The sequence below is a fragment of the Alligator mississippiensis genome, chromosome 5 (assembly GCF_030867095.1).
Source record: "Alligator mississippiensis isolate rAllMis1 chromosome 5, rAllMis1, whole genome shotgun sequence".
Classification (NCBI taxonomy): Eukaryota; Metazoa; Chordata; order Crocodylia; family Alligatoridae; genus Alligator; species Alligator mississippiensis.
Window position 1 is genome coordinate 50703622 of NC_081828.1, and position 24545 is coordinate 50728166.

The 24545-nt window shown below is 43.1% G+C and overlaps 1 protein-coding gene across 6 annotated transcripts in view; it reads left to right on the forward strand.

Moving 5' to 3' along the window:
• RASAL2 (RAS protein activator like 2) overlaps positions 1–24545 on the forward strand; it is a 291616-nt gene that overhangs the window by 256766 nt on the left and 10305 nt on the right. For 3 of the 6 annotated variants that reach the window (XM_019500281.2, XM_059728344.1, XM_059728345.1), the window contains 9 exons: positions 262–406; positions 4962–5106; positions 5889–6125; positions 6813–7014; positions 9727–9926; positions 10944–11835; positions 20415–20549; positions 21918–22120; positions 22660–22747. In XM_019500281.2, coding sequence (XP_019355826.1) covers positions 262–406; positions 4962–5106; positions 5889–6125; positions 6813–7014; positions 9727–9926; positions 10944–11835; positions 20415–20549; positions 21918–22120; positions 22660–22747 — 2247 coding nt within the window. The remainder of the gene's footprint in view (positions 1–261; positions 407–4961; positions 5107–5888; positions 6126–6812; positions 7015–9726; positions 9927–10943; positions 11836–20414; positions 20550–21917; positions 22121–22659; positions 22748–24545) is intronic. The other 3 variants (XM_019500284.2, XM_059728343.1, XM_019500285.2) reach the window with 3 other exon arrangements.

Below are 24545 nucleotides of genomic sequence, written 5' to 3' on the forward strand. Positions count from 1 at the left end.
ATGAGATGGGGACCTTTGCTGTCCTAGACAATCTAATGCACAGACGCAAGAGGTACTCTAGCTAATCCATATGGCCCACATGGCTATAGTATTATCGTGCCTGTCCTCCCAGGCAGGCACATTTCAGTAATCTTTTCATTCCTAAATTTGGAGTACAGGATTTTTAACCCTTCCTATCTGTCATGATTTTCCTGTTTTAAAACCATGCTATGCTGTTTTTTGGTTTAAATGTCTTCTTTCTGCTTGACTTTTTCCCTGCAGGACTTTTTGACAGACCTGGTGATGTCAGAGGTAGATCGTTGTGGGGAACATGACGTCTTGATCTTCAGGGAGAACACACTTGCTACCAAAGCCATTGAAGAATACTTAAAACTAGTAGGCCAGAAATATCTTCATGATGCACTAGGTAAGAAAGTATCAAGCACCTTATTTTCTTCATGTCTAAGAAGCTAATAGACAAATACTGCACCAGCAGGCAGTCAAGTAATTGGTGTGACTCTGGGTGTGTCTCTGGGGCCATAAATGGAGCATCTGTTTCATTATAAGAAGCGTTGGTCTTTTGCTGTAGTTCCCCCATTTTGCGGGATCCATGGCCCTATTTTACATAGCAGATCCACTGTCAACACCCATACAGAGGCAAATATGGAATCTTCCCCAGGAGGATTTGTAGCCTACAAGAAAAGAAACTCCTTTGTGTGGACTCCTGAAATCCTACTCCCACACTATATGCACTAGAACCTAATTGGTTCTACCATCTCTTGATGACATAGAAGGTCCCTTTTGGTTTTTGTTTCAAGTCCAGCTCCCTTCAATTGCAGTAACCATATCTATGTATGCAGCTCCCAGGCAATTTAAATGGAGTTCCTGAGGAAAAGGGAAATAGAAAAAGTGTGAAGAATGCCTGTTTTTTATTTATCTGTTTGTTTTGTTATTTTCCGATTTTCATTTTCTGCAGTTTTTACTCAAATGACTTCTTAGAATAAATAATGATGGCAAATTATCACTTGAGCTGGGACACTCTTCACAGGTCATTGACTCTGGGGCCTGCACATCTCAGAAGTTTTGTGTACTACTGCTCTTGGCTGTGTTGATTTTGGTTTGCAGATAGGAGGCTTAGGAAGTTTGGCCACATGTCATAGGCCCTTTTTGCCCATGGAAAGCATAGATCAGGTTTTTTTCCTAAGGGATCTGCAGCATTTGAAAAGGAAATGCTTACTGCAGACAGCTGAGAGGGATTCTCAGTCCTCCATGCTCTGCATTTTTTAGGTATCCTGTTTTTCTCTATTTCTATTGTTGATTTAAATGTCATATTTTCATTATGATTCATTGATAGCCATGAATCATTCAGTCTGGTGTATGAATAGAGATAAAAAAGGATTCTGCTAATCTCACCACCTGGGAAGATGCTGACAGTTTACTACTATGCCTCTTGATACTGGTGGTGAATCCCAGTACTGTGCACAATGCCAGGTGTGTAAGCTGAAACTACAAGAAAGGATCAGAAACACAACATTTAGGTCTTCATAGCCCCTCTGAGGGATGGAAAGAAGGAGATGGTATATTGATGATGTTCCCTAGAACAGAGCAACCCAAACTCCTACCTGAAAGCTTTTATGCACCCAGGGGCATCAAGCACAAGGCAGGGTTAATTATCTGTAGGATTTTATTGCTGGGCACCTGTTGCTAGCACCTCCAAATGAGCTGCTCCTTTTTACTGATCAAAGAAGATAAAGCCCAAGCTAGCATTTACAACTGTGTGTATGCGTTACATTACAAGGAAGATTTGTCACTTTGCATCTTATTAGGTACAACCATTGCACTCCTGGAAGATTTCCAGTGTGATCTTCTGAGTTATAAACTTTGGGCATGGGCCCTGCTTTACAGCAGTTAATTTGTGGATACCCACATTAACCTCCTAGAATTGTACCAGGTCCAAACACAAATAGCTAGCATTGCATGCAGACAGCTAGAGTGAACAAAGCAGTGAGGCTAGTGAGTATTATGCACCATGAGTGCACAGTACAACTTATTTTGGTAGCCCCATAAAAAGGCCTGCCTTTAGTGTTCTTTATTAATGGAAAGGAATATGATGAATTCTTATCAGATCCCTTGTCTGATCCTGCATGCCCAACTCTTTTGTGCTCAGCTCTCAACTTCCTCCTTCAGTAACCTCTCCCTTTCCAGCAGAGCCAGCAGTTTCATGCTGCCTGTCTAGCTACTAGCTTACTTGTCTAGAAGTGCTGCCAGCCCTTTACTAGTTCCTCCCTAGCTTCAGGCTTCACTCTTGGTATAAACCACTGCCAGATTAGTTAATTATAGTCCCAACAGTTTCTATCCTATCTGTGAGGACTAGAACCACACCCCTTTCCAAATAAACTGACAGTTTCCTTACAAGTCACTGCCAGCTGCAGGCGGGGTCCTCTCTTGCCCAAACTCCCTATATCAGGGGCAAGCAATTATTTTGAGCAGAGGGCTGCTTACTGAGTTTTGGCAAGCCATCGAGGGCCGCATGACAGGCAGCCCAGGGCAGATAAATATTAATTTTCTAAATTTTTTAGGGGCCCCGCAGGTCAGATAAAATGGCCTGGCAGGCTGCATTTTGCCCACCCCTGCCCTATATGAACCACCTATCTACTGCCATTTCTTGGCCTAGGGAGGGTATCAAACCTGGTGCAGAAGTCGAGACTGATTTCTTCATAGAGACCCAGCTTTCTCTTCCAGTACAGTGTCAGTGGTTCTGGAAATGCATCAGTTATCGAGTGCTTAGGCATATGATTAGATTCACTAGTGTTCTGTGGGCTAATGTAATCAAATTTTGATTACATCTTGGGTATATTTCTTACATGTTAAAAATAATGAGCCTGGTTCTGGCAACTTCCCGCTGGTTGAATAGAACCAAAAGGCACCGTCCAGCACAAGGAGGAGTAATGGAATCAATCTCTGAATGTGGAAATGAACAGCATATTACTTCATGTCTTGTTTTCCAGCATATTCAATTATCTTTTGGTCCAGTCTATTACATTTTACTGTAAGCCCTTTAATGTGCAGTAATTACATAAAGATATTTTTAAATTAATGACTTTTAATACATCATTTAAGACCTCAGTGCTGAATGATAAGATTATAAATCAGAGAAGTTAGAGATGGAAAAGACTTGTTAGGTCATCCAGTCTGTCTCCAGCCCAGGGCAGGGTTGCTCTTGTTGGCATGATCTAGAGCTTTGTCTGATCAAAGTTTTCAGTTCCGTTCAGTTACATTCTATATTTATTGCATCAGTTCAGTTAACCTCATTGAATTTAATGTTAGATATTAAGTGTAGCTACAAGGATTTTTTCAATACATGATTAAGACCCGACTGCATGCACTGCCGAGAGCACTATTGCAGACACAATTTGCTTACCCACAAGTGGTGCTGAGAACAAAGAAAATACCAACTTAGAGATTGTATATGTTTCTTTCATATATAATATTTCCACCATTAAAAACATCTTTGGCTTGAGCTGCAGTACTAATTGTTGTATCTTATTGTTTTATTCCATGCTATTGAAATTTCCCTTTTCCTTTAATGGGCTATCTTCAGCAGCTGGGGTCAAAGTTCACTGTTGAGCAGAATTTATTACAGTTACATGGCAAAACCTTTTATTTTCACCCATAACTCAGCCACCAGCATCAGCAAAAGTTTCTAAACTGACCTAGTTTTTCATGTATAAGAGGCAAGGTTTTTTGTGGGTGATATCTTTTATTAGGCCAACAGCGTGGTTGGGATAGACTTAGAGAAGCTTTCAGTTACCACAGTGAGACCCGAGGAAGGGCCTTATGTTACCCAAAAGCTTGTCTAAGTCTATCCGAACCATGTAGTTGGTCCAGTAAAAGATATCACCTGCAAAAATTCTTGCCTCTTAATTTTTCATGCAACTGTGAATGAACATTTATTCAGGATAACCAAACATGAAAAGCAAAAACTAATTGGTGGCTAAGGAGTTTAAGAAAATGTATCACTTCTGCTGTTTGCAGAACTGTTAGTATTTTTATGGATAAGCATTGTGGTATGAGCTTGGAAGCAGGAAGATCTGAGGAAATGAAATTAGGAGTTTTTGAATCACTGAAAGGATGAGTGGAGATCTTAGCCCATTGAGTAGCAACAGTATAAAAGAGCACCTGATATGCTAAGAGTATAGGAGAGAATGGAAAATACAGTTACATCACAATTTATCACCAGTGAAAATTCCAGTAGCCAAGAGCTGGAGTCCAGTGTCCCATTAGTTGTCTCACTGTGAGAAAAAGGGGACAGAAACTTTAAAGTTCTAAAAATAGGTAGTTGAGATTTTGCAAGATGCCAGCATGATGAAATTGTAAAGACTAGGATTATTTCACCTGGGTTGAATTATTCATGATTGTAAAGGGCAAAGTATAAATGAAGCCATTCCTTTTAGTCTTGTCTCACAATACAAGAATGAGGTGACACTCCTGAAATTAATGGACAGTAAACTTGGAACTAATAAAAATAAGTCATAGTGTCAGATTTATTGTTAGACAAGGTCATAGAGAAAAATAACGTGGCTTCATTTTTAAGAGGATGGATAATTTTGTGATCACTAATAACATTTGTATGTATGCAAACAGAGATAAGAGTAATGAAATCTCATTCTTCAGGCTCCCAGGTGATTGCCTGTGTGGACCAGAAAGCAGATCCTCCTCTGTTCCTACCCCATGTATGATGTTCCATAGCTGGGCCAGATCTTGACAAGAGCACCAGAGGCCTGATCTGGTCTGGCAAATGCTGGCTTCTAAAGCAGTTACAAGGGGTCATGTCCTCAGTATCTGGTGTCTGGAGACTATATCCCTGCAGATGCTCAGAGCAGAAAATGCAGTTGCCAAGGGAAGGCATAAGCAGGATTTGAAAATACATCAGGGAGACATTTCTTATAATTATCGCTATTTGTCACCTTTCCTTCTTACAGGGGAGTTTATCAAGGCTTTGTATGAGTCAGATGAGAACTGTGAAGTTGATCCCAGCAAGTGTTCTTCAAGTGAATTAACTGATCATCAGAGCAACCTGAAAATGTGCTGTGAGCTAGCCTTCTGCAAGATTATCAACTCTTACTGGTGAATGCCCATTTTTGTCTCAGCTGTTAATTGATTTCTTCACTTAGGAAAGGCAAAAAGTACATCCCTTTCACCTCAAAAATGGGAAAACAGTGGGGAGAACTGGAACAAACACACATCCATGTCTTACAGTAGCTTAGTTTCCTGTTGCTCACCACTTGTGACACAGTATTGAAAGGCAGACTTCATCCCAATCCAGAGGGATCCTGCCAATGTGCCCAATCCTATATATTGTACCATACTCAAATGTTTCCTGGAATATTTACTATGGCAAGGGCAGAGATTGAATTTTTTTTTTGTTTTTACCAGCTTCTTCTTCTGAGTAGATTGAAATAATAGCTTTTCTGTTTCAGGCCACAGGAAATGCAGATAAATTCAGCATATAAGATATTAAGTCTAAGTACAGAAATGAGCAAAATTCAATATGGTTCTGAATTTTTTACAAAAAAGGTACTTTGTATGGAGGTCATTGGCTGTCTTTCTCTTCTTTCCAGGTTTGGTAATAATCAAACTTACCATTTGTTTAGATTAGGAATGGATGAATAGTTCAAACCTGTGAATCCAAGTTTGATTTTTGTGCCTTTGAACAGGGGGCACTTAACTACTTCAGTTTCCCAAGTGAAAAGATTATTCAGGAGTTAAGTCTAGATACCTGATGGCATTTGCTAGTCTGGAGTATGAAACTTTTTCTCACATCATTGAATTCCTTGTGCCTGACAACCAGTTTAGCCTGTTAAATTTTACAGCCTTACCATTTTATTTCTTTATTTAATTTGTTGCAGTGTTTTTCCTCGTGAGCTGAAAGAGGTGTTTGCATCATGGAAGCAGCAATGCTTGAGCCGGGGCAAGCAGGATATCAGCGAACGCCTGATCAGTGCATCGCTCTTCCTCCGTTTCCTGTGCCCAGCTATCATGTCCCCAAGCCTCTTCAGTCTCATGCAGGAATACCCTGATGACCGCACATCCCGAACACTGACACTCATTGCTAAAGTCATTCAGAACCTCGCCAATTTTGCTAAGTAGGTGTTTTAGGTCTTTGGCCTAAATCAACGACCATAAAAACTCTTTGAGGGTGCCAGTATCACTGTATGCAACTGTCGCATTTGCTTAAAGCTGAATCCTAGGAGAGTTGGCAAAACAAACTTCAGGAAGAGTGGGGAAAGGGGAGGTGCTTTTCTACCCATGCAGAGTCCTTCTCTGTATAATTTAAGACAGACAGTGTTCAGGGTTTTGTGATATGTATGCTGTTGGCCCAATTCTGCTTTCAGTGGAATGATGCTGACATAGGATTCCTGTAACAAAGAATAGAATTATGTATTTGTATAACCACTTATACACTTGCATTTTTATTTCATCTCACTATTACACAAGTAATAAGTTCCCCAAAAAATGGTGAACCTTTTTTTTTTTTCTTTTTAACTGGAGAAACTGGGGAAAGAAAATTATGCAAAGGTCATGCTTCTGGAGGCTCCAAAAGGAGGTTTGCATGTGGGTTTTGAGCCCATTGCCCTGTAGCATGAAGACAAGTGTTAAAACCAAGTTGATTCATGGAAAGCATTGGTATGCTTCTTCACTTATCAATATTCTCTCTTTCTGTTTCCCCCAATTTAAGAAGAAAGAGAGAGTCAAGTCTTATAATAATTAAATTATCTGTTATCCATTGTATTTTGTGTAGAAGCCATTGACTGTATTTCTCTTCTTTCAAGGTTTGGTAATAAAGAAGAGTATATGGCCTTCATGAATGACTTCCTGGAACATGAGTGGGGGGGGATGAAACGCTTCCTGCTGGAGATATCCAACCCAGATACCATCTCAAACACGCCTGGGTTCGAAGGCTACATTGACTTGGGCAGGGAGCTGTCTGTTTTACACTCCCTCTTATGGGAGGTTGTGTCCCAACTTGATAAGGTAAAACAGGCTGGAGGACTGGGAGGGTGGATCTTGTGATAGTATCATAGCAACTTGAGTACTGGGAAACATCAAGGGAGCAGCTGAATCGTACTTTGTGGAAAACTCTTTAAGTTAGATAACCCTTTAGAAAGGTATTTTACTGTAGCATTTCATATTTATTCTTCTAGTGATTGATTCCAAATTAGGCTTTGTACCTGCAAGTCCTTGTGAGGCCTTGAACAAGATGTGCAAAGTGGTTGTGCAAAAGAGCAAACACTTTATAGAGACTCAAGTAAGTGTGTGTGTCAAGTATTGCACTCTGTGCAGAGTGCTAGGGAAGAGGAAGGTGGAAAATGAGAACCTCAGCAGAGCTTTTGTCATGTGATGAAGAGATTGGCTGCACATTCCCCACTTTGTCCTTCACTGTCCTGATCCAAAAGCTTAGTGAAGTCACTGGGAGTGTGTGTTTCTGACTTCAGTGGGATTTGTATGTTAGATTTCCCCTGAATTCCCTCTCTGTATTTTTATCTCATGCTTATACATGCAGCATTCTGCTCCTGCTCTTTGCAGGTCCAAACAATTTCTCTAAAAACTAGCACTGAAAACTCCCAGTTCTAAAATAAAATCAGGCTGTGTCCACTCTGCTACCTACACTATCGCCAGCAATAGTCACTATCCATGTTTTGCTAGCAAGCTGGCAGTTGCATCAGGCACAACATGCTCCAGCCTGCTCTTCCTTCACAATTTGGGATCTGTGGTGCCAATAAGACACAAACTTGTCTATAAAGAATGTTGACAGGACTCAGACACAGAATCAGAGATGCTGAGTGAGATGTTGCCTCTGCTTACAAATGACTATAACCACTTCCCTCACACTTTCAACATTTAATGCGTTATACTGCCTACAATCCCAGATACCATTTATAACCTACTATTCAGGTGTTTTTTATTGAAATTTGGGGAGGTAAGATGATCTGTGGAAAGCTAATAACTTGTTACTAGTAAGTTGTATAGAAATAACGATTTACTGAACGATTATTTTCCAGCTGGCATGGGTCAAAAATGTTTGCATTGGTGTGTTCCAGTAATTCTAAATGTCCTTGTGCAGGATGATAAATATATTAGTTTGATGATGAATTGTGGATTTGTCTGACAATTTCCCTCCTGCATTCACGTATTCACAGCATCAGACACATTAAAGCCATTCCTACAAAGACTGCTTTCCTTGGGTCACAGGAATGACCACTTATGCATAAATGACCAGATTCTCAGCCAGTGTAGCTCCAGTAAATCCACTGTAGCCATTTCAGTTTATTTCAGCTGAGGATCTGGCTTACAGACTTAAACACCTCTGGGGTTACCTGAAGTATAAGCCCCCATCCTTAGGGTACTGAATGACTTCTGGACACTGATGGGATCAGATATGAAAGTAGCTACTGAAAGCTGCTCTGAAAATGTAGATAAATGGAATATGGCTTGAGAGCAGAAGCAGAAGGCAAATGTAACATAAAGGCAAAGTACTTTTTGCTGCTTTGTTCTTTCCTCAGTGCAGGTATCAGCATGTTCCAGCAGGCTCTGGGAAAGTGGTTTTGTGGTTCACTAAAATGGGAATTACAGGTTTAAGTTACATCACTGCTACTTTGCTGTGGGCAATGATTACACAGGTTGAGAAAAGGGAATAAATTACCTGGAAAATGCTGAAGATTTTAATAAAAGAGGAAAACTTGGGATAACCAAGCAGTCATAAAGAACTTCCCAGAGTAGTCCATTGATTGAATGCCTGGTGGTAGAAAAAACAAAATACCTTTGACAGGAAAGTAGTCTTTGTACAGGGTTTTATTGTGTAATTAAACCTCCCTTGCCCACTCCTTACCTTCAGTCCCAAGGACCTATAGCAATGTGTAGATCCCACTGTCAGCAGCTGTCCAAAGAGAGCAGAAAATGGGAATAGCAGCCTCCCCAGTAGCACTGGGGATTTGATAGAACTGTGCTCTGTGGTCAGCTGCTCTTGTACAAAGTCTTGTGTTCACCAGACTTAATGAAGCACTAGCCAGTGACTAATGGGAAAAAGGTATTGGGGTGAAAATCACTGGTGTTTTCATGCAATTAATTTTATTTTTTAAGTGGAGAAATCTACTTTAGTACCCATCTTTTGATAACAGCTTGGTACAGAAGGTGGCATCAGTACAGGATGCCAAAGGAGAAGGCTGATGAAATGGAAACCTCCTCTCCCACATCCCTCTCAGTTCTTTCCTGGACTCCCTGAATGCAGCACTCCCTTGTCTGTTGGCATGCATTTCTTCTACCATATGACCCCTTTTACCTGGAAAGTTCCCTCCCAGTAGTTGACTCTATAGTCTCTGATTCCTTTTAATTAGTAGTAACTGTAGTTCCTACCTTGACCCCCACCCACTGGATGTAGTTTGCTTTGCATGACAGTTTTGTGTTGGAATGGCAGTAGTTTGGTTTTATTGAGCATGAATTTTATTTTTGGGGGTCAATCCTAATTTCTTTTCTATTTCCTTTTCTTTCCTCAATGTCTGCTGCACCTTGTTTCGTCTCCTCCATTCATCTCGTCGCCGTGGTTACGCTGCTCCGTAACAATGCATTGTGGTCCTGCCACACCCACACACAACACACCCACCCTTCTTCCTTCCAACCTCCACCCCTCCGCCTCTGTGCATCGTTATCAAAAAATGGCGGATGTCGCGGTGATTATTATCCAATTAGGGTGAAAATTCCTTCCTACAGGCGACCGTGGCAAAACTGGGACCTCTTCCTCGTATTCTTGCTGACATCACCAAGTCAATGACCAATCCAACACCAATACAGCAGCAACTGAGACGTTTTACTGAGCACAGCTCTAGTCCAAACGTCAGTGGAAGTCTCTCCTCAGGGCTTCAGAAGATATTTGAGGACCCCACTGATGGGTATGTAACAGCCAGGATTAAAAAAGAATGATGAAAGAAAAAGGGGTGTGGGATGTGGGAGGTTGCTAGCTTCTCTTAAGGTGACTCCTGTAAAGTAGTGGTTGGTCACCCAAAATTTCTAGGTAGGTAAGTGCGAGTACTCAGGACAAGTATCTGTAGTTGGAAGGACAGCATCATACTGAGAGATGCAAGTAGTTATTATTAAGAGCTGGTAAGCATAAGCCAGGACACCAGGACTTTCCTGAAGTCCGTTATTTGGGCTCCTGAAAAACAAATCTTATACCAGCTTCCCATCTGGACCTATAAGCATCACTCTAATATTTCATTCTAGAGATTGGCTTGCCTTTTCAGTGGTAGTGAGACTTCTGTGTTTCAGGAAGAATGAATATTAGAATAACCAAGGTAAAACCGTTCTTTGTTTAGTGGGGCATCTCTTACTTTTTTACTAAGGGTTACAATCTGAGACCTCCAGCAAGAAGTCTTGAGGTGGCAGAAATGCACGAGAACTTGCTATCTAATGGTTTATGCTTATGCTTTGTGCTACTAAGTGTGAAGTACAGTTTTGATACTTGGAAATGTCTCTTACATTCTGGGCCAACAGCTTTTTAACGAATTCTGCAGTCTTAACTTCTCAGGTGAACAAAACACATGCAACAAAGTCCTGGAAGAGTGGTAAAGGGTTAAGTGACAACTGGAATGCTGTTTCAGCTGGAAAATAACAGTATCTGGGGGTGCACAAATCCATGGGAAACAGGTTGTATTTTACTTGTGAGAAAATAAAAGTTAGGCACTACATACTTCAAGCTCCCTTCTGAAAACAAAAAAACACAAAACTTATGCTTATTAGAGAAGTAGGTATTCTGAGGAATATGAAAAGCTTCATAAGAGGAAATAATCTAGTTCTTTCAGACTTTGGGAAAGGAAGGAAGGCTAGATGAGATAGAAAGGCATCTCTAGGACAGATCTTCTGGGATCTTGGCCAGTTAAAAATTAACCAAATTCCTTTCCACTTTACAGTGACTCGCATAAAATGAAATCTCCAACCCAGGAAAATCTAGATGGATACTTTAGGGACAAAACCTTGCTGTTGGTTCAGCAGGCATCCACGCAGAGCATGACTTATTCAGACAAGGACGAAAGAGAGAGCATACTGCCCAATGGACGTAGCATCTCCCTGATGGACCTTCAGGACCCCCACACAACCCACAGTGATTCCCCATCCATCATGCATGATGTGCCTTTGCGTTTGGCTGGTAGCCAGCTCTCCATAACGCAGGTGGCCAATATCAAACAGCTGCGGGAAACTCAGAGCACACCTCAGAGTGCCCCCCAAGTTAGGAGACCTCTGCACCCAGCCTTGAATCAGCAGGGCAGTCTCCAACCCTTGTCCTTCCAGAACCCAGTTTACCATCTTAACAACCCACCTCCACCAATGCCAAAGGCCTCTGTGGACTCCAGCTTGGAGAACTTAAGCACTGCCAGCTCCCGGAGCCAAAGCAACAGTGAAGACTTCAAACTCAGTGGACCCAGCAACAGCAGTATGGAGGACTTCACCAAACGCAGCACACAAAGTGACGACTTTTCCAGGCGGCACACAATGCCAGACAAACCTGTTCCTATTGCTCTTCCTCGCCAGAACAGCACGGGGCAGGCACAGATACGCAAAATGGACCAAGCTGGGCTGGGTGCCAGGGCCAAAGCACCTCAGTCCCTGCCCCATAGTGCTTCCTTACGGAGCACAGGGAGCATATCGGCAGCATCGGGTGCAATGGCGACCGAACCAGTTCAGAATGGGACCCGGTCCCGACAGCAGTCCTCATCATCCAGAGAGAGCCCTGTCCCTAAAGTGAGGGCAATTCAGCGGCAGCAGACACAGCAGGTGGGAACAAAAGCCTCTACTGGGTATTTTGTAAGTAAACAACTGAATTCACAACTTTCCATTTTATTTAAATGTGAAACAAGAGATGTGAATTGATATAGGTATTATAAGAGAAGTAAAACATAAGGAAACCAGGCAAAAGTATAGTTTGCCTTGTTGGTATGGCTAGATTGACCAACTAATCCAAATGTAAGCTTAAAATTTATTTCCGTGGACTAGCACAATAGAAAATGTAGAAGGCAGAGCAGAGTAGCACCTTTTAAACTAACGTGTTCAGAGACACATCAACTTTCATAGGCTATAACCTACTTTGTCAGATGCTAACTAATAGAAGTGGTGGAAAGCTTGTTTAAAGAAACAAAACGTGAAGAATTCCAAAAATAAGAAGCCTTGTCCCAAAAGCCAAGATTGCTAACCGACTGTATTTGTTTAATGTGCTGTATTAAAATGCTTAGAATGAGAGAAATTACTAGAAAAGAATATCCTAGAATCTGCAACGGCCCAAATGCTAAATAAATATAGCATTCTTGTCAAATATAAAATATACATAGTTTTCATCACAGACAAAAACCTTCAGTCTGCTCCCCATCAGGGTTGCCAACTCTCAGTAAATTTACTGACTATCAGTTAAAAAATCAGGCTAAAAATGGCTGTTAGTAAAATCAGGAAAAAAAACTTTAGGCATCAGTAAAAACAGTATGCAGCTGCAACTTTATTGAAGCTCTCACAAACAGAGCACAGTAGTAGCACCTGGAGTGCAGCACCCTGCAGGGAGCGTTCTCTCAGATTTGTGCTGCTGCTGTGTCCCAGGCTACCTATAATACTTCTGAGTTGCAGGTAGGCTTTTGGGAGCTCTGTGCTGAGACAGAGAGGTAGGGGAACCACCGAGGTAAAGACTGGAAGTAGACTACTGGAGGGCATCAAGGTGTAGGGTGCGGTCAGGGGCATTGGTGTGGGGGGGTCCCATGAGTAGGGGGGTCCTGGTGGTGTGGGGGCAGCATAGTGTAAAACCATAGCTGTAAGTTTGGTTGTAAGTAAAAAGCTTGTCAGTGAAAAAAATGTCCCTGGATTGGCAACCCTGCTGCCCACAGAGGTGTTATGACTTGTGTTGTATTAGAGTTGACAGTGTAGTTTTGCTAAGAGGTTAGACCAGGGGTCAGCAACCCCTGGCGCGCACACCAGAGCATGGCATGCAAGGCATTGTGCTTGGCAGGCAGGTGGCATGGAGCTGGAGGAGCTGGGCATCCCCAAGGAGTATGGTGTGTTCAGCTGCATTGCCTCAGCCACGTGGGCCACAGAGCTGGATGTGCCATATGTCACTGCACTGGGGTTGGTGGGGCTGCAGCACACGTGATTAGGACAGAGTGGGAGCAGTGCAGCATGGGATCCCCCACACACACCTGGGTCAGTGAAGTGGCATTACAGAGAATCAGGCTGCAGGGAACAAGAGTGGGGTGGGTGGAAGCTCCAGGTTAGTTGAGGTTCGTTGTGCTTCCCCCAGCCTCTTTCCTGCCATGCCCCCCCACAGTGGCATGCATCCCGCTGCTGTGGCAAGGATTGGACCCCTTATGGTTCCTTGCTGTCTTCCAGCTCCTCAGCCAACATCTTTAAAGTCCAGGTTGTGGGGTTTTTGACACTTGGCACAAAATAGAATCATAGAAAGTTAGAGCTGAAGGGACCTCAGGAGGTCACCTAGTTCAACCCCCTGCTCAAATAAACCATCCCAGCCAAAAGCTTTGTCTAGCTGGGTTTTGAAAACCCCCAAGGATGGAGCTTTTCCACCACCAGCTTTTCCACCACCTCTCTGGGTAACCTGTTCCAGTGTTTTATTACCCTCCTAATGAGAAAATTCTTCCCAGTATCTAACCTAAACTTCCCTTGCTTGAGACCGTTGCTCCTTGTTCTCTCATCTGCCATCACTGAGAATAGCCTAGCTCCATCCTCTTGCAAACCTCCCTTCAGGTATTTGAAGACTACTATTAAGTCTCCTCTCAGTCTCCACTTCTCTAAACTAAATAAGCCCAATTCCCCACATCTTTCCTCATAAATCATGTCACCCAGCCCCCTCACCATTTGTGTTGCCCTGCACTAGACTCTCTCCAATTTGTCCACATCCTTTTTGTAGTGGGGGACCCAAAACTGAACACAGTATTCCAGATGTGACCTCACCAGTGCTGAATAGAGGGGAATAATTACTTCCCTTGATCTACTGGCAACACACCTTCCAATGCAGTCCAGTATGCTGTTAGCCTTCTTGGTAACAAGGGCACACTGCTGGCTTATATTCAGTTTATGGTCCACTGTAACCCCCAGGTCCTTTTCTGCAGAGCTGCTGCCCAGCCAATTAGCCCCCAGCCTGTACTGGTGCATGGGATTCTTCCATCCTAAGTGCAGGACTGTGCATTTGTCCTTGTTGAACCTCATGAGATTTCTTTTTGCCCAATCCTCCAATTTGTCTAGGCTACTCTGAATCCTAACCCTACCCTCCAGCATTTCTACTATTTCCCCCTGACCCGCCTTCCCCCCCCCCCCAGCTTGGTGTCATCTGCAGACTTGCTGAGGGCGCACTCTGTGCCATCTTCCAGGTCATTGGTGAAGACATTGAACAAAATTGGCCACAGGACCGACCCCCGAGGCACTCCACTTGATACTGGATGCCAGCTAGACATCAAACCATTGATTACTACTCTCTGAGACTGATGCTCCAGCCAGTTTTCTATCCACCTTACAGTCCATGCACTGAGCCCATACTTCCATAGCTTGCCTGTGAGAATGTTGTGGGAGACCGTATCAAAAGCCTTGCTAAAATCAAGGTACACCACATCCACTGGTCTCCCCGCATCCATAGAGCCAGTCACTTCATCATAGAAGGCAATCAGGCTGGTCAGGCATGACTTGCCTTTGGTGAATCCATGCTGACTGTTCCTAATCACCCTTGTCTTCTCCAAGTGCTTAAAAAAAAAGGATTCCTTAAGGATCTGCTCCATGATTTTTCCAGGGACTGAGGTGAGGCTGACTGGTCTGTAGTTCCCTGGATCCTCCTTTTTCCCTTTCTTAAATATGGGCACTATGTTTGTCCTTTTCCAGTCATTCGGGACCTCTCCTGATCACCATGAGTATTCAAAGATGATGGCCAATGGCTCTGCAATCACATCAGCCAACTCCCTCAGGTGCATCCAACCAGCACCCTCAGGTGCATCCCATCTGGCCCCATGGACTTTTACACATCCAGCTTTTCTAAGTAGTCCCTAACCTGTTCTTTCACCACTGAGGGCTGCTCACCTCCCCAAGCTGTGCTGCCTGGTACAGCAGTCTGGGAGCTGCCCTTGCTTGTGAAGACGGAGGCAAAAAAGTCATTGAGCACTTCAGCCTTTTCTGCATCCTCTATCACAAAATGGTACCTACCAACCCCTGGGTTAGACAGTGGATTTGTGTAGGATGATTTGGATACGGATGAGCCTGCCTCAGGCAGGGGTTTGAACTAGATGACCTATGCAAATTCCTTTCAGCTCTGCCTTGGCATGATTCTATGATTCCTGCATCAGCTATATTAAAATAGGAAGGGTTATGCAAACACTTTCTAAAGAGATGTACATTATAGGTACCAAGTTTGGATTTGCAGTATGTTGAAACCTAACAGCTGCAACTGCGTAGGGAAGCAGAAAGGAAGACATTGGAATTCAGTGAGCACAGCCAGAGCTGACCCTAGGGGGGTGCGGGCCCCCTTAACACTGCGCAGGGCCTTGGGACCCCCACAAAGGGGGCAGTCTCTGTGCTTCTTCTATGGCGTGGGACTGAACCGCCAGCTCCAGGTGGGCCCTGTAGGAGGGGCTGTGGCCCCTCTGCCCAGCTCTGATGGCCCCCCCCCCCCCCCCCCCCCCCCCCCCCCGAGCGCGGGGCCTGGGGTGGTTGCTCTGATTTGCCATACCCTAGGGACGGCTCTGAGCACAGCTATAATATGCTCATGCTAACCCCCTTTCAGTCAGCAGACCAGGTTCCTGCACTGTGTGTGGTTGTCTAGGCTTGGGCCCACATCCAAAGTGCTCCAGTGCTTTGTCTTGAAGGTCACAAAGGCACAAGTTGGCGATTTGTGGGAAGAGAAAGTACTACTTCTTAGGCTTGCCTTAGACTTCAGTTTTGTTAACGGGGAGTTAGAAGCATTGAAAAATAACACATGCACACCAGCTGTATCAGCAGAAGTCCTGGTATGGCTGCTGTTATGCAGGCAAAAAGTATTTTTGCTGGTAAAGCTTTATCAGTAAAGCTGCATCTGCACTAAGTGGATTTGCTGGTGTAGCTCTACTGATATATCTGCACAGCAGAGGCCTTCACAGTCTGCAGGAGGAAAAGCAGAGTAATACGCTTATAGTACATAGAAATCCAAAAGCCATCAGGCCTCAGAAACTGCCTATATGACATCTCACATTCAGTACAGTAGACCTCTAGTGTGCCACCTGTTTGTGCATACTGAGATCTGAAGTACAGAATCACAAGATTATTAGGCCTTATTATTTGTATGTTAGGAATTTAATCTTAACATATTTGAAGTTTTTTTTATTGTATGCAAGTTCCCCATTTTGGGTGTTTGTCATATGCTTGGGTAGAGGTGGATTGCTAGCTAGGTACAGTATCTTTTACCATAATTCCCTGTTGAAATGATCCGCTTTGTTCAAGCTTATTCCTGGAAGTGGCTGGGAAAAGAAAAGAACACTTGCTTGAGAGCAGCAGAGTTAAAGGGGGCGTGGGGGGCGAAGGGAAAAGGAAGGGGGAGATTTTTAACGAACTTTTTTAAAAAGAACTCTCTGCCACTCTCTCCAACGTGCACAAAGGGATGCATGCTTACCACAGCGGATTTGTGTGAAATGACAGATTGTCTATGAACTCTCTGGCTAATGTTTATTAGCCTGTTGCATCTTGAGTGAGTGCTTTTTTTTTTTCTATTCCCATCAAGAAAGCTGGGTAGCTTTGGTTGTTTTGACATGACACTGTTCAAGTGAAAAGTCTCAGACTTCCTTCCATTAGTTTCAGCACATAGATGCCTACAGCTATGATTGTTTTCAACAGATAGTCCTTTCCCCTTGCAGTTGTAAGCGCTAAAAGTTGGATTATATCTGCTTGGATTTCTGCTTTCCCTTTCTACACTTCTGTTTTTGCCACAAGACGTTAGGGGTTTTGCGCCCCCTTCATTTGTACATATCAATTTGCTCTTGTTTTTCCCACACACTTAAGAAACTTTTTGAGCTGTCCTGAGTTCAGTGGCCAAATTCCATTGCATACTTTTAATTGCAAATTTTTACTGTGGAATTCTTTTCTTGGTAAAAAGTTGGGTGAATTCTTTCGGAGTGGTTTTGTGGGCGTTTATAATTATCAGCCTCTTTGTTCTTTTCAAGTTCCATTTGCTTGCAAGCATCAAGCAGGGCCTTTTGTTCAGCTGGGAGAGGTCAACTTCTGCCTTTTGCTTCCATTTTGTGAGAAGGTGGGGAATAGAGTTTTCAGTGGAATTTTTGTTGTTGAATAAATTTTCCTCTCTGGCATTTTTTTCCCTACAATGTTGTTGCTTGGTACCATCAGTACCATTGGTTTGTATCTTCCTCTTTAACCCTGCCCTTGCTGGCTATCTATTTGGTCTTCAAGCTTAGTGCATTTGGATTTTGAAAATATTCTAATCCTGCAACGTAAAGATTAGTGAGAAGGATAAGATGGTGACCAGCCATCAGCAAGGATGCTGGCAGTGCAGTTTGTTCACCCTGTGCTATCTTATCCTTCAAGGACGACAAAGAATAGTGGATCTGGTTTGTCAAGGATCAAAATCATTAAGCCCTCCAGCAGTTCCCCATGGCTGCAGTATCATTTACCTCTGAGAGGAGCTAGCTGGTGGCAGAGCTGCCCACAGTTTGTGTTCTTTCCTGCTGTCTCTGTCTCACAGCAAATGCTGTCAAGTGAAGTCTGTCTGCAGGAGCCTCCTTGTCAAGTTGGGTCACTTCTAATAGCTGTATCAGTCATGCTGCCATCAAGAGGGTTATTAGCCTTTCCACCACACATTCCTCTTTTCAGGCAGAAGGCCTTCATCTCTGTCTAAGCTATAAAATTCTTCCTAATCCCTCCCAAGTTTTCTTGTCTCTGCTTCTATCACTGTCAAGGCTTCTTGTTGCAAGACTCATCACTTCAGTTGAAAATAACTGAACTGCTCACAGACCCAAGGCATTCTTTCTGGCAAGAGCTGAGCCTAGCGTGTCTGCAGTGACCCCAAGGACCTTCCACCATGAACAGGAGTAGCTGATGCTGGAAATCGTTATCAGGATACCTGTCAGTAGGTTGGGCAAACTCTTATTTAAGAGATTATATTTCCCCAGTAATGCATGCCTTCATGACAGCTAGTCATCAGGATCCCAGTCCAGCCACACATCAACTTCTTAAAAGACTAAAATAAGACAGTGACCTGGAATTCAGTGAACTAAAGCTTAGCAGGGTTAAGCTAGTAAAGTGCCTTTAGGCATTTTGGAAGGAGGAATACAAATGAGAGGTGGTTGATTTGTGTAGATTCATAAATTAGCAGATTTAAACTTGTTGCTGTCTGCTGGAGAATGTTCCACTCTCTGCAAAGACATACTTTTAGTTCATCACTATTTTGCTGAGAAATTAAAACAAAATAACTCCTCCAACATGGCCCGTGGTCATTGCTTTTATCAGCCCTGGACAGCTACCATATTCAGTTTGCTGCTCCCATCTAGGCATGATAAATAATGAAATCTGTTCTCCGATCTCTGACTCTATCAATCTGGAAAAGAGTGTTCTGGCGTGTTGTACTCCTAGAAGCAGCTTGGCTGAGTTGTTGTGACAGCCAGAAACATCCACATGCAAGAGGCCCAGGCACTTGCCATCAATCCCAATGTTTTCTTCTGCTTCAAAGAACCAGCTTGCTGAATAATTTCTTCCCTCTCCTGTGGCAGACCTAATCATCCAAGACCTCAAAATGTTGCACCCACTGTCATCCTCCTCTCCCCATGGCTGGCTTGTGGACTTACACAAGACGCATGAAGAACAAGTCATAAAATCTGCTGTGCTAAAACCATCAGCATCCCTTTGCCTGTCACAGCAGGGAAGTCCAACTCTCAGTGCACCTCTTAGTGCATGGTTGGGCACCACAAGAAAGAGAAGTGTGTCAGATTCTTCACAGCTTTTGTGGAGCCATGTATCTGGCTATGGTTTCTAGAGGTGCTTTGATCAGCCTTTAGCTCCAATGGGAAATGAACTCCAGTAGTTTCCATGTCCCACTTCAGAGTGGCTGTTAGTCCCCTTCTTTTGTTTTTCTGCAATAGTAACAGTGGGAAGTGATGTAGGTCATGTAGTTGGACTTTGATTCAGAGACCACTTCACTCCTTGACTGAGGCCTCCTTACATTTTGGCAGTACCTCAGATGAGCTTGGAGCTGCTTTTGTGTCCAGTCCTGGGCCCTTTAACATGGAAGAGTTTGAATGCTAAAATTTCTAAATGGAAATGCCTCCGGACAGCCAGAGGAGTCATTGCTTGGGACCAATGGATTCTTTGGTACAAGAAAGTGAACTTAGAGAAAAATGTTTGCCACATTTCCCATTAGCATGCAGATATGCTGCTGCCCAAGCAAGGCATCAAAGTGCCGAGTTAATTCAAAAACTGCCTTCAGCCGCCTGAACAAGAAAAGGACAGCTGGTAGGGAAAGGAACTTCATTTTTTTTCAAGTTTCTCAAAGGAGATTAAAATAGGATCACTCTTCCAAGTGCAGTATTTCACGGGGCTTAGAAATGTTACTTTCTCTGCTTACACACTTCTCTCTTTCAGTGAAAATTTGTCTAGACTTTTTAGGAAGCCGCATCAGTTAATTGAATCCTGTGAGAGTTGGGGGTTCTCCTGCTATCACCTATTAAACACCCTTAATAGGTCCAGTCATCAATCCAGTTTGTTTTAAGGTATTCTCAGCAAGTATTTCTTTCCCTGACTACATCTGGACCTTTGAATTACAGGAAATGCCAAAATAAAGCATTTAGATACTATTTCTAAATAGTTAAAATGTGTTTTGCTACGAAAAGATGTCATGATGACTTCTGTACCTCACTGCCACCCCCAAATCTTGGGAGCAGCTGTATTGTCTCAGGTGAGGTCTGCATGCCACAAAACCCGACCTGCAAGCTTTCTCTGGCTTACGGTGGAAAGGTCTGAAAAGGTAGAATTTTTTAAAATAAATAAATAATGACCAGTGAAGTAGTATCAAGTGTCTCACCTGAAAGGTGTCATAAATCTGCTTTTCCTAGTGGATCGTTTCCATAAGTGCTGCATGAGGGAGATGCAGTTGACGAGAGGATGGGTAGTGGCCAGGATCCATTCAGAAACAGGCCTTTTCCATTGAGATGAAAGACACAGACATCTCCCAAATGCACTGTTCTTAGATGGACTTGAACGTGCTGTGTGTCCAGAGCCAGGGGAGGGCAAAGTATGTCTGGAAAAAAGAGGTGTTGAGGCGGTTTTGAGACTGATGAGCATAGTGGCCTTTTCCCTCTGATTTTCTTCACTAGGTAAATTTGATCACAGAGCCAATCCATGTAACGTCTTTGAAAAATGTTTCTCTGCTCCAGGTTCAGTCACCAGTGGACTCAGCCACAATGTCACCAGTGGAAAGAACAGCTGCCTGGGTCCTGAATAATGGGCAGTATGAAGAAGTAGAGGAGGATACAGAACAAAATCAAGATGAAGCCAAGCATGCTGAGAAGGTAGATTTTAGTCTGCATGCATCTGCTTGATCAATTTCCTCAGACCTTGAGCTTCCACTGAGCTCCTGCTCCATAGTAGCATGTTGAACTGTACTAACTGTTATCAGGTATCACTGTGCCAAAATAAGGCTTTCAGACAGAGTTGTTTCCCTCTCCAGTGTTATCCCCCTCATTCCACTCCACAGGTAAGCCATTGCACCGTTTCTGACTTTGGGCCTACCAGGCTTCAAAACTAGATCAAGATGGATGCAAAATGCATTGGAAACCTTGTGAAACACACCTGCAAATTAATGCCATATAGACTGATGCTTGCTGTTTGCTTCCATCATAAAATTAGTGCCACTTCAATGTTTTACATGATGTTTGCCTTTTGGTATTTTAAAGTAACACTATTGTTAGGGTATTCTAACATCTTCCTGTGTTTTGCTGTTTGCTTACATTCTCGGTGATCATGAAGAGGAGCTCTGATTATTAGCCAGAGCATTGTGTAGTTCTGGTGCCCGCTGTGTCCTTTCACAAACATATGCAAATGTGAGCTCCTTGGTCAGCAGCAGCCTTTCTGCTCTGTCTGCCTTGGGTTTCACTTGATCCAGTGCCACTTGTTTAAATTATGCTTTAACCTCTATATTTTATGAGAGCTGTATTTTTTTTTTAAAATATGACTAGAGAAATATTTTGTCCACTGAGAAAAGAGGCTCTTGTATTTGTTTGTCAAGTCTGTTCATAGCAGTGGTAGATGTTGCTCTCCAAATGCAAACTTACAGCTGCTACAATATGGACCCAATATAAAATGTAGAGTTTTAGGAATTTTGACAGGCCTGTAAAGGCAGAGTGAAATACTAATTTCACTGCCATAGGGCAAATTATTAAAAAAAAAAATAGGTGGGGGAATAGAACTTGGGCCCTCAAGGGTTCTGTTTTGTATAGTAGGTTGCTGTGCTGTGCATTCACCTTAGTTATGTGACTTCAAGTCCTGATTAGGTCACAAGAGAGAAATGAGTTGCTTGTATCCCAGAATTATCCAGAGTTCATGTGTGTTCACATCAGAAGATTTCTTACAGAAAGGTACAGATAGCTGCAGATTTTTGGGAGACTGTTGGGACTTGAATAGTTAGAAGTTAAGGGACTCAGAACTGAAATGCACTTGCAGAGTGGTTTGGGTACCCAGGAGTGGAACTGCAGTAATGATGCAGGGCAGTATGAAGATACTTGACTGTATAGGATCTGTCCACAACAGACCGATCGGTTGTTACAATCCTTCCTGCTACTTCCTTCATTTTGGTGTTATTCAAGGAAAACAATGTATACTTGGCAAAAAATATCTGACACTCCCTTTCCTTTGTTCCTATATCTTTTCCTTCCATGCAGTATGAGCAAGAGATAGCAAAATTGAAGGAACGTCTGAAGGTGTCGAGCCGCCGATTGGAGGAGTATGAGAGGCGCCTTCTGGTGCAGGAGCAGCAAATGCAGAAGCTACTGATGGAATACAAGGTGAGGCTGGAGGACAGTGAGGAGCGACTTCGCAGGCAACAGGAAGAGAAGGACAGCCAGATGAAGAGCATCATCAGCAGGTGAGAGGACAGGGCTCTTTTAAGAGATTTGTGTGCAAAACATAGCATCCCAACAGAGATGACAATAGGGACCCATAATTTTGCATGCAAGCAGCTTCTTTCCTCATTTATGCCCCATAACACCTCTGTGAGATTGTATCATCCCTGTCCCAGATGGAAAAACTGAGAGACAAACTAGTTCTTGATTGCATGGAAAGATGAGGGAAGGACCCAGCAGTACTGATTCAAATGTTTGCTGTACTCATTAGCTAATCCACACTATCTTGGAAAAGAAGTAGGAGGGCCTCCTTCTCAAGTGCAAACTCCTAACACTGGAATTAGCAGACCTCTCCTTGTTCAAAGCTGTTGGACTTTGGCTCTGTCTCATGGCAACAGTTGAATTTAACCAACTGACACTGACAGAAGAGAAAATAGGCTTTCCTTGGTGCTGCAGAGTTTTCCCATTACAAAGGTAGTAGTAATGGGAAGCCACCTTGTCGTAAGTGCTCTAAAACTATACTAAGATTTTTTCTGATTCCTTCCTCTTTCCCATATCCCAGACTCATGGCAGTCGAAGAAGAACTGAAGAAGGATCATGCTGAGATGCAAGCAGTCATAGATGCAAAGCAGAAAATTATTGATGCGCAGGTAAGTACTTCTGGGTCTCCAAGAATGAAGCGTTTTCTCTGGAAACTACTATTCCCTATCCTTTCAGCCAGTCCAGCTCCCATGACAGAAATTAGATACTTCTCCACCTTACAGACTCATTCTGAAACCAACATCAACACATTCTTCTTGCCTATCTCATGGAGAGAATTCTGCTATTATCTAACAGATTTCAAAGCATTTAGCACTACTTTTTAAAACCTTCAGACCCACTGTATTACTGGGTTAATCAGGTCTTTTCAGATCATGCCTTACCCAAAGGTTCTTTGGGTAAATCTGATATCTTTTATTAGACCAACTCAAATAGTTAGAAAAATTCTTCTTAGCAAGCTTTCGGGCACATACACCCTTCATCTGGCTGAAGAAGCACCTGCAGATGGTCTGTGCTCTTCCTGGATGGAGTGATAAGGCAGCCAGAGGCCAGTATGTATGCAAGAAAGCCAGTCAGTGAAAATGTAAATTGAGGTGGTCAGTAGGTAAGACAGATAAGTGGGGGAGGGGAGGAATGAACGTAGCTGTAGTCAGTGGATGGGAGACAGGAGGGTTGGGGGGAAAGGAATGAGACTAGCTGGTAAAAAATGGAGGGTTTACCTGAGGAGTCAGATGTTAGGCAGGTTATAATGTGTCATAAATCCAAAGTCTATATTTAGTCCCCTTTCATTCCCCCTCCCCTCGCACACACACACCTGTCTCTCACCTACTGACCACCTCGGCTTACATTTTGACTGGCTTTCTTGCATATGTACTGGCCTCTGACTGCTTTACCACTCCATCCAGGAAGAGCACAGACCATATGCAGATGCTTCCTCAGCCTGATGAAGGGTGTTTGTGCCCAAAAGTTTGCTAAGAAGAATTTTTCCAACTATTTGAGTTGGTCTAATAAAAGATATCAGATTTACCTAAAGAACCTTATTTGCCTATGTCCTTAGACCAACACGGTTACAACTTACACTGCCTTACAGTAGGAGCATTTTACTGGTATAGAAATAGCAAAGCTGCACTTTGTACCAATATAGTAAAACCATCCCCACCTGCACCCCCAACAAAACAAGCTATACTGGTTCTGTCAGTTTTGTCAGTGGATCAGTAAGAAAGAAGCAATTAATCTATGAAGCTATGCAGTGAGCTCTTGCAGTAGAGCACTGCCCACTATGCTTCTAGTGCTTGGCATTTGGCTTCAGCTGACTGTGTCTGTAGTCAGTCTTAGAGAAATGCCTGCTGTGCCACAAAACGCAAGTGCTTGCCTTGGCTGATACAGGTTAGCTGTGGAACAAGTGGGTGATGCATGTAGATGTGTATAATGCAGTTCTGCTTCTCTGGTCTTTGGACGTACTGCTTGGAATTGGTTTGGCTTCCCTTCTTTATCTGTGCTCATTCAGGAGAAATGAAGCTTACACAATAAAATATACAATTGGTTTGATCTCTGCCTGCTGCATTGTGTTTGTGAGACTGTAATACTCCCCTTGCACTCAGAGCGTAGAAATCTTTCCTGCATCTGTGCTTTTTAATGGTTAATGTCACTTCCTGTTTATATTTTTTAAAGATGATACACATAACAGCAGTCTCCCAGGCAGTTTGAGTCCTTTCATTTCACACAGGCTTGGAAGTGCCAGAGGTCTTAGCTGCAGTAGGGATTTATCTACAGGTTTACAAAAGATAATGCATTAAATTGAGCCAGCTATGCCATGTTACAGGTGTGAGTGAGGGCATGGGTTAGCAATTTGTTGCCTTTCTGTATAGGCACCCATAACAAGACCTTTGAATTGTATGGCATGCCTTT